Source organism: Camponotus floridanus, unplaced genomic scaffold (genome assembly GCF_003227725.1).
Source record: "Camponotus floridanus strain SB8 unplaced genomic scaffold, Cflo_v7.5 scaffold365, whole genome shotgun sequence".
Classification (NCBI taxonomy): Eukaryota; Metazoa; Arthropoda; class Insecta; order Hymenoptera; family Formicidae; genus Camponotus; species Camponotus floridanus.
The window spans coordinates 7,190-17,354 of NW_020229509.1; the positions used below are offsets into that span (position 1 = coordinate 7,190).

The 10,165-nt window shown below is 35.1% G+C and overlaps 1 protein-coding gene across 3 annotated transcripts; it reads right to left on the reverse strand.

Moving 5' to 3' along the window:
• Nucleotides 1-5,156: 5,156 nt before the first annotated feature.
• On the reverse strand, nt 5,157-9,687 carry LOC112638771 (cytochrome P450 4C1-like). 3 transcript variants are annotated; one of them, XM_025410984.1, is made up of 6 exons: nt 9,588-9,687; nt 8,852-9,079; nt 8,447-8,577; nt 8,102-8,192; nt 5,671-5,856; nt 5,157-5,470 (listed from the first exon to the last, which is right to left on the reverse strand). In XM_025410984.1, exons 2-6 carry the CDS (start codon nt 9,003-9,005, stop codon nt 5,424-5,426), a joined length of 609 nt encoding a protein of 202 aa, XP_025266769.1. In that variant the 5' UTR covers nt 9,006-9,079; nt 9,588-9,687; the 3' UTR covers nt 5,157-5,423. The 3 variants fall into 3 exon arrangements, 2 of the variants coding, with proteins under 2 accessions (XP_025266769.1, XP_025266770.1); XM_025410985.1 differs by having other exon boundaries at nt 5,157-5,856; nt 8,468-8,577; XR_003123159.1 differs by lacking the exons at nt 5,157-5,470; nt 5,671-5,856 and having other exon boundaries at nt 7,192-8,192; nt 8,468-8,577.
• Between the last annotated feature and the right edge of the window lie 478 nt (nt 9,688-10,165).

Consider the following 10,165-nt stretch of genomic DNA (forward strand, 5'->3'; position numbering starts at 1 on the left):
TGACGGCAACGCATACGCTCTCACATTATGAGTTCTATTATTCAACGAAAAGGAAGATCCACCTCCCCCCTAACCCGTGTCGTCTGGCCGGTTGCCGTAACGACTCGTCGGCCATCTGACTTTCGAAAATTCACATTCGATTTCTTTACTAATTCGATTACGCTAGAGCCCAAAAACGTACGAGTCGAACCACAATCCACTAAGGCGCCAATTTCTTTACCTAATAAGTTAATTTGAACAAATAACATAGACGGAATGTCACGACAACCAAAAGCACTAAACGAGAATTCCTGACAATTAACGACACGAACAGGGGGTTGGGGTTGTTCAGGAGTCGGGTCCCCCCCATTATTCGACTCCTTTATTCTTTTCCCGAACAGTCCGGACACGTACGTAAAGTTACCTCCGCTCGACCGCAACGATAGCAGTGTTTCCGCGGAGCGGCTTTACAGTTTCGCGAGATGTGTCCGACACCCTCACAATTCCAGCATTTGATCGTGGAATTACGCGTGGCTGTCGACTCTACGGCTGTCGCCCCTGACGACGACGAACTACTCGTCGCGGCCTCCGTCCCGGTCGCGGCTTGAGCTGTACGATTCTTATTCCGTCGTGACCTTGATTTGGCCTCCGTCCCTTCCTCCGAAGTGCTTAACGCGGCCAGGGTCTCGCGGCCTCGGGTCGCCGACTTTGTATTACGCGGCGTGTGATAAGCGAGATCGGGGAACAACGATTTCTCCGGAGTCGGAGGAGCCCGATATCGTTGAGATAGCGAATGACTGGCTTCGACGCGAGTCGCTAAATTTTCCAAGGCATCTAACTCTCGCACCTCATCGCGACGAAGAGATTGTTGGAGTCGCGGTAATAAGTTCCTAAACGCGCAGCTGACTTGCTCCGATTCCGTCCACGGCGGCGATAATCTATCTAGCATGGTTCTCAGACACGTAAAATAATCGGTAACAGGCTCATGTTCACCCTGAGTCCTTCTCATTATTTCTTCGCGCAGAGCGTACTGAAAATCTGGGTCGCCAAAGCGCGTTCTCCACGCGTCTTTAAAGACAGCCCAGTTCGACAGCCTATTACGCCTACTGCGGAACCAATAGAGAGCCATGCCCGTCAGAAAAAAGGGCAAGCAACGCAAAATATCCTCATCCGATACAGGAACTAACTCGCGACCTTCCTCAATGCGCAGCAAAAACGCCTCCGCGTCCTCCCCTTTCGTACCCGAGAACTTCAGGTTCCACTTCCGCATGACGTTATACGCAGTCATTGCGGAATTTCCATAATGGTCGCGCGAAAAATCTCGACCTTCAGAGCGAGGAGTATCGCGAGAGCCTGAGGGTGCGCGAAATCTCGTTTGGTCCATAGGGCTATCCGGTCTAGCCGTCGCGTCTACAGGGACCTCCAAAAGTTCCTCGTCCGACATTTCAATTGTTTCAAATTTTCGCTCTTCACGTACGCGACGCAGCAAACGCGCGGTCTGAATCGAATAACTTCCTTCCGTTGGAAGTTTCCGCTGCTTTAATTCTTTGAATAATTGTTCGCGATTTAATACGAAAATCCAGTCGTCCTCTGGATCGACTTGACTCATACGATCCCGACAGAAAAACTTGAACAAAATAAATATGTTCGAACTCGGCCAGATGTGGCCTCGACAACACTATGATAACCGTCGACAGCTCGAAAACACGAAACAAAGCCGTTATTGTTCGAATATCCCAGAACTGACAACAAATATGCGAAAGTTGGCAAAAGAAATTTCCAACGAAAGTCTAACTCAAACAAGAAACGGATATACGACTAACGAAAATAATAATCACGCACGAAACGAATACACGATCGAAAAGAAAAAATGACTTTGAACGAACTCAATAAATAATTTTAGCTCGCACAAGCTCCCCGAACTTTTTCTTACTTAACGCGAAGTCCTTGTTTTTCTCAAACTTGAAATTTCGCAAAATAATCTCCGTCGTAATATGGGATTTATTTTTGCTATGAAACCTACGCCAAATTTTGCGACGTTGCTCTATGTCGAATTTTGCAACGTGGCTCTACGCCAAACTTTCGCGACCTGACCTATGTTAACAAACAAAATTACGTAGCGTATGCGCGATATTTTCTTTGAAACGTGGCCCCACGTTGGGCGCCAAATTTTTGCGACGCTTTTTCAATTCTAAATTTTGATTCTCGCGGGGGAGCGGAAGCGCCGTCAAAACACAAGGGTTTTATGTACTCGCGATCGGCGGGACAGGGATGGAGGTTGTCCGCGCGCGAGCCGCGGCGGAGCGAAGGCCGTCTCGTTACCTCAGAACTGGGCGCCAGGTACGGTCTCTCACGTACCAGTTTCACGAATTCTTCGAAAAACGCGAAAGAGTACGACAGCCCGCTTCGCCACGGGCTGGCTAGCTCGCCTAACGGTAGAGGGGCGGGGTTTGCAAGAAAAAGTGAATTGATTGAGCGAGCTTACTAAATTAACAGACAAAGACGAACACAGAAATTACGGACGATCGCCAGTCAAATAAAGAACGCGAGATTTAATAAATAAGAAAATAACAGGTTTATTAAGAACGTAGATAATCAGAAAAGTGATTAACAAAAAGAAGTAAAAATCGCTACAGAATGAAAACAGAAATAACGTACTAGACATGAACGGACAATGATTCTCGAAACGCTCGAAAATCGCGCGATATTCTCGGTCTAACAAAGAACGTCTGTTACGGCGGCTTCCTAAAATCGAAGCTCCTGAGAACAATACTTGATATAACTGAATTTGGTAATTCGAATTCTCAATAACTGGCTTACCATACGAGAGAGAGAGATAATACCAGCCTATAATTCGCAGCTTCGACAGCCTCGCGGAGATCCTACTAATTAGCTGCGTATTTCGCAATTTCCTCCGAGCGTGCTCGGAGTCGACAACCCAGAAATAAGGTAGCCGGTCAGCTACGCAATAAGCGACAAGATATGAATTCCGCGAGGAGAGATCCCGCATACGATGGGCGGACGATACCGGCGAAGTTCGATAGCCGGCGGCGGTCGGAGATTTTTCCGCCTTTTTCGGCGACGCTCGCAACTCAAATATTTCTGGCAATCGGGGCGATGCGGCAATGTCGTGTCACACCCCCGATACCTTCGACAGCGTGAGAATTAATTGTTTTCTCTTATCAAGGAAATAAGGAAGGCCGGGCGACAGTCCCGCACCGCGCCTCCTTCGATAGCCGTGCTATTCGCCAGGAATTTCCTGACCTCCGGCCTCAATACTTAGAATCGGGCGATACCCGCACACCGCGACAATTTCGAGGAATTACGTTCCTTCTTGCGAGACGAATAACTCACACGCACACAATAGACGCGACAATAATACTCAGGTTCGCGCCAGATTCACGAACGATTAAAATACACGAAGACTCATTAATCACGAATAATTACTTCCACAGACTCGCTCTGAGACATATTTCAGAGGTGCGAGACGCGGCTTCGACAACCAGACGACAGCCCGTACGAACTACGCATTTCTCGCGATTTACGACGCACGCGGTCGATACCCGCTGGTCAGATGCTACGCGTATTACGCACTCTGATACCCGGAGAGAGACGAGAATTACCCTACGATACGCACTTCCGTCGCCAGTGTCCGCGCTTCCTCGGTCGCTTGTCTCCAGTCGCCCGAAATACACAAAATCGACCGACTCGGCAGAAGGCTCGAGCGGTCGCGATAAGCCGTAATGGCGACGGCGACAGAACGGCCGGCGAGCGGACACGATCACGCTCGCGGAGTACCAAAATTACGTGGGCAACCTCACCGACGGAGCTCCTCCTGCTGTGGGGATGATCCTCGGCCTCGTCCTCCAAGTTTCGTCTCGTTCTCGAGCTCACACGACAATACAATACACAATATGCGTCTTCGCCTATACGAGTCGAGCGGCTGCGACCAAGTGAGCCCTGGATCTCGCGATCCAGGGTCGATAGCGGGGTCGTTGGCCGCGCAGGGGGATGCGCGGACCCCCGGCCAATTAGCGGCCGACACGCGCGAGGTCCTGGCGCCTCGCGCGCCACGCGAGGCATTTTCGCGCCCCGCGCGAAATAGCGCCAAACTTGAACGTCGCTGCGGGCCCTTATATGGCCCGGGTGAGGTCCTTCCCGCACGCATCCTCTCCAGGAGGATGGCTGTCGCAGCGGCTGTCGTTCCCGGCTGTCGAGGGGAGGCTATGCGGCTCTCCCCGGTCCGGAACTATGATGCCGGGCTTTCCGGGACAGGATCCTCCGCTCTTATGAGTTTCCCTTGGCTGTCGTTCTTAGCGGTCGCGGGGAGGCGATGATGTTCTCCCCTGTTCTTCGGTGCTCGATGGTGAGGCGCCTCAAGCCGACTCGATACAAAATAAAGGATGGAAGAAAACAAAAAGAATTAATACTACACGCAATTATACTCATTCGCTCGTCTCTCCGGGGAATTCGGTAGCTCTCTCTCTCTCTCTCAACCTTTGGCGCGGCCACTCGGCTCGCGCCCCGTCAAGATTGCCGGGGCGGATAGACGCGACGGGACGGCCACGTCACAGTATAAATAATATGTATAAATAATATGTATACATAATATGTATAATTAATATATATATTAATACTTAAAATAAATAATGTTATCCTACAAAGATTACGAGATTTATAGTTATTTTACATATAAAAGTGTTGTAAGGATTAAAATAATGTGATAACGTACTTTTTCCGTAAATCCCTGCAATATTTTCAAGACTTTCTTTTGCTTTCTTCCTTGTGATGACAATGAGAATAATAAATCATTATACAACCAAGGCCTTAATACTCTAAACCGAAATTCAATAAAACTACATAATTTCAAATGATGATATAATTCCAATAATGTTATTTTGTAAAAGCCTTAATTAAAACCATCATGAAATTAGTTTAATGTTTAATAACCATAGATTGTAAAGAATATATAAAAAATTTAAATCTATATATGTTACAAAAAAGTAGAATTTGTACTAAAAACTTTTTATTTTATCAAGGCTATAAAATTTTGATCAAAAATAATTACTTTACACATTTTGAATACAATTTATTTATTTTTTTATTGTTCTGATAATTTCAACATTTTAAAAAATACAAATAATTATGTAATAAAATATTTAGTGATACATATACAATAGATCTTGATTAATAATTGTCGACTTGTAAACAAAGTGCCGTTTTCACTAAGTTCACCTTTACGTAATTATTCATTAATTAATTTATTTTTCAAAATGTATAATTTAATGTATCACAGTTAATAGATCATAGAAAAAGTTAGAAAATGAGATTATAAGTTAAAAGATGTGAATTATAAGTTAAAATATCATACAATTATATACCATATCTATGAATTACCTGTAAAGTATTAATTCGGTTATATCGTGAATCGCATTTCGATACTTTCATTGCACCTCGCCAAATTTTTGCAAAGAAACGCCCATGCTAGTTTCTACAAATACATTTAATTAAAACAGTCGAAGATTATTTACAGATGAATATTTTGTAGATTGCTTTTTTTCAAAAATATTGAATATTATCTATTTTTCCTTGTTGATACTTTGTGTAGAAACATTATTCTATATTTATTTGAAGCTATAATCACTTAGAATAAAATTCCTGTATACATAATGCAAAATAAGAACCACTTACCGCATATCGCACTTAGCGTATGTTCACTAATAAATGGTAATAAATCTTTTACAACTGTCCCTCCGACATCTTTCAAAGATTTTGTCATGTAATCGCCCTCCTTGATTAAGGTATCAACAAACTTATTTAATATATTAAAATGGAATGCAGGTGTTAACATCTTTCGCCGCGCCCGCCACTTAATCGCTAAAACAGAAACAAGATAACACAAAATTGTGCTATAAAAGAGAAATTGCAAATATCAACGTAAATGTAATTATGTTATGTATGTTATGTATATATATTAAATGTTATTATTTTGTAATTAAATCTTTATGAATTGGCAGATAGAAATAAATTATAATTTATTTCTATCTGCCAATTCATAAAGATTTAATTACAAAATAATAACATTTAATATATATACATAACATACATAACATAATTACATTTACGTTGATATTTGCAATTTCTCTTTTATAGCACAATTTTGTGTTATCTTGTTTCTGTTTTAGCGATTAAGTGGCGGGCGCGGCGAAAGATGTTAACACCTGCATTCCATTTTAATATATTAAATAAGTTTGTTGATACCTAAATCAAGGAGGGCGATTACATGACAAAATCTTTTAATCAAACACCATCACTAATAGATTGTAATATCAGTAATAGATTTAATTAATATTAATATTAATTTATATATTTATATATTTATATATTTATATATTTATATTATTATTATACATTAGATATTTATAGTAATTTATTTTTATCTGGTAATTTTAGAAATATTTTTTTAGTTAAATCAAATACACCACCACGAATAGATTGTACTATCAGTAATAGATTTAATTATTATTAATTTATATATTATATATTATATATTATATATTATACATTATATGTAATATAAATATATATACATATATATATATTATATACATATTATTTATTAAATATATTATATATATATATATATATATATATATATATTATATGTACCTTATATATTATATATTTATATATTATATATTTATAATAATTATTATAACTATATAATATATAAATATATAATATATAAGGTACATATAATATATATATATATATATATATATATAATATATTTAATAAATAATATGTATATAATATATATATATATATATATTTATATTACATATAATATATAATATATAATATATAATATATAATATATAATATATAATATATAAATTAATAATAATTAAATCTATTACTGATAGTACAATCTATTCGTGGTGGTGTATTTGATTTAACTGAAAAAATATTTCTAAAATTACCAGATAAAAATAAATTACTATAAATATCTAATGTATAATAATAATATAAATATATAAATATATAAATATATAAATATATAAATTAATATTAATATTAATTAAATCTATTACTGATATTACAATCTATTAGTGATGGTGTTTGATTTAACTGGAATATCTCTCTTATCTATTTCTACCATTTATAACAATATATACGTGCATCACAGCGAAATTATCTCATCTGCAAATTTCTTTTTTATTAATTTTTGTAACACAGAAATATAAATTCGCTATTTAGGATAATATTCTATTAGTGTTTTTTGTCTTTAATGACAACAACTATAATATTTTTAATTTCAAGTTTATTTTTAATTCAGACTCGCATAGATGACACTTCATCAGAGCTTTTTTTTACTGTAGTGTAATATTAAAAGTAGTAGTTTTACTACTTTTAGTATTACACTACAGTAGTAGTAGTATAGTAAGTATTAGTACTTTTAGTAGTTGTTCTACACTTCCCGCGAAATCTCGCTTGTAAAAAGAAATCTAGTTTTGTAATCAGTCTAACTAATATAAATTTAATAAAACGAATCACAGCATAGTGACATCAATATCTCGCAGTTACCCTAGAGTTATATTGTGCACCGCTACGGATTAAAGATAAAACTAGATATGTAATATATTTAAAATAACAAATGTTATAAGAATAGGTGGCGCCGAATAATAAATATAAAACAAATACACAAAAACACAAAAAAGCAAGTAAGGCCACCGATATTAAAGGTTGACAAAAAAAGATTTAATTGTAAACGCGTGTTAAATTACAATCATGTTTAAAATTTCAAGATACAATAATTAGCGCAAACGTTTCAATCCTCTCCGGATCCTTTTCAATGCAATAAATAATAATATAAACTAATCCGTTGTATCACGCCCGTAAAAGTCATATCAAGATCGTCAATAACGTCTTTTTCAACCTTTAATATCGGTGGCCTTACTTGCTTTTTTTTGTATTTGTTTTATAATATATTTAAGTCTAATTGTAACATTTTATTTGATTTTTTGTGACGTGGCTTGTAAACGAAATGACGTTTCACAAATTGTAATAGAAAAGTATATATGTACTTATACATATATTAACATTATTATATTTATATTACCTGTACTAGTTACAAGACCTGTATTTAACCAAGGATGAACAACGTTATACAGAAAACTTTTCTCGATGTGCTTAGTACTGCTTAGTATCGTCTGAAATCATCGAAAACAGAAATATGTATTATTCAGTTATTATATCACTAAAATATCTTAGATATACTGATATATTAGATACACAAATAATTTATAAATTGTATCTCTGTATTTTATTCTAACCTCGATGGAGTATCAATTTGGATTTCATTTTTTTTAAGGAACACATTTTATCAGTAAAAATCTTTCTATAAATCGCAAAACTCTTCAATCTAATTCACTCGTAATGTGTATAGAGAAATTTCTTGTATTACCTCTATATCGTCTTGTATTACCTCTATATCGTCTGGATGACGGATACCCACTCCATATATAAAAAAAACCCCGAATTTAATAATGGGATAATATTCATCAGACAATTTACAGAAGAGCTTCCATAATTTCTCTGAAAATTATATTATAAACATTAATACACACAAATGTTTTGACTAATTTTATTTTCAACATTAATGTGCACTTCTATCCAAATACGTTGAAAACAAATAAATAATAATAAAGAAAATGAATTGCAAATTGTTACTGCAAAGAGAAGTAATCTACATGTAATACACTTGATAAATATATGTTTCAAAATAAATGATTTATGAATTTTTGCTTGTGTACGTAACACAGATTTCGTTTGTCAATTAATGTAAATAGATTAGAAATTTTGTATTTACCTTCTGACACATAGCATTGGAGCGCATTGCCAATAATCGGAAAACCCGATGGTCCCGGTATAAGATTAAGAAGTTGTCGGTATTTTTTATGATACACATAATAATTATATACCAATAAAATAAATATAGAAAATACCAATATAGTAATGAACATTGTTTCTTAACCGTCCCGATGTTTCTTGACTATTTGACTACTTTTTTTTAAGCTTCTTCCGTTTGTTTTTTATTCTTCGTACATATATAAAATGTCATATATAAAATAAATATTTTTTAATATATACAAAAATAGATATTCGATTTTCGACAATATTTGTAATTATCTTGAGAAGTTAAATAAATAATATAATTATATAATTATATAATAATATAATTATATAATATAATTATATAAACTATATAATTATTGTTTAAAAGCTTATTTATTTATTTTATTTGTTCTTTTTGTTTATTTAATTATGGCGTAACGATTTTGATATCTAATAATATCGTATTAAACATTTTCTCAAAGTTAATATAATGTGCATTTTAGAAGATAATAATATGAATATTGTAACATATTATATAATAATTTAATAAAATTATGACAATCAAATAAAATTAACAATATAATATTATAATATTTGAAAGAAATTTGTGTTAAAATCATATTTCGTTTAGCATTAATTATGGTATTAAATTGGGATTTTGCAATAAAATGTTATAAACTTTTATTTTATACAAATTTTAAAAAGATTACCAGATAGATTCTATGTGCAACGATCAATGGAAACACATAATTCAAATGATTAATTTTAAGATAGAATTATAAATCTTGTTAAACAGATGCACAAGTTTAACAAAGCTGCATAAACTGATAATAAACATCTGAAGCGTGTATTTATACTGTTCTTCCACTCAAGCGCATATTAATAATTAGAACTCTTAAGAACCAGGCAATTGAATAATTCATTAATCATTTCAATTAAAGACAAACGTTTATATCTAACGTTTTTATCTTTATGAGAAATAAAAAAATGATTATGAAAACCATTTTAAAATTAGATTTAATATTGCCAGCATTTATTAGAAATAGCGATTGTTTCTATTTAAAATGTATCGTTTTCATAATCAAGATATCAATATCGATATTAACAAAATAAGGAAAACAATTTTATTTTTTTACAAATTTTTACATTATTCTTCCTAACACTTTCAATTAAATTTCTTAAATAGGCGTGCTTTAGATAATAAATCATTTAGAAATTTGTCATCTCGAATTATCTTTAGCAAAGTTAACGAACGACGCTAGTTGCTATTTTTGAATTTTATTTCAAT

Coding starts and splice junctions, on each gene's coding strand:
- LOC112638771 (XM_025410984.1), bottom strand. CDS start 9,005: ATGTTCATTACTATATTGGTATTTTCTATATTTATTTTATTGGTATAT. Junction 8,578..8,851: donor CCAATGCTATGTGTCAGAAG/GTAAATACAAAA, acceptor TATAATTTTCAG/AGAAATTATGGAAGCTCTTC. Junction 5,471..5,670: donor TACGCTAAGTGCGATATGCG/GTAAGTGGTTCT, acceptor ATGTATTTGTAG/AAACTAGCATGGGCGTTTCT.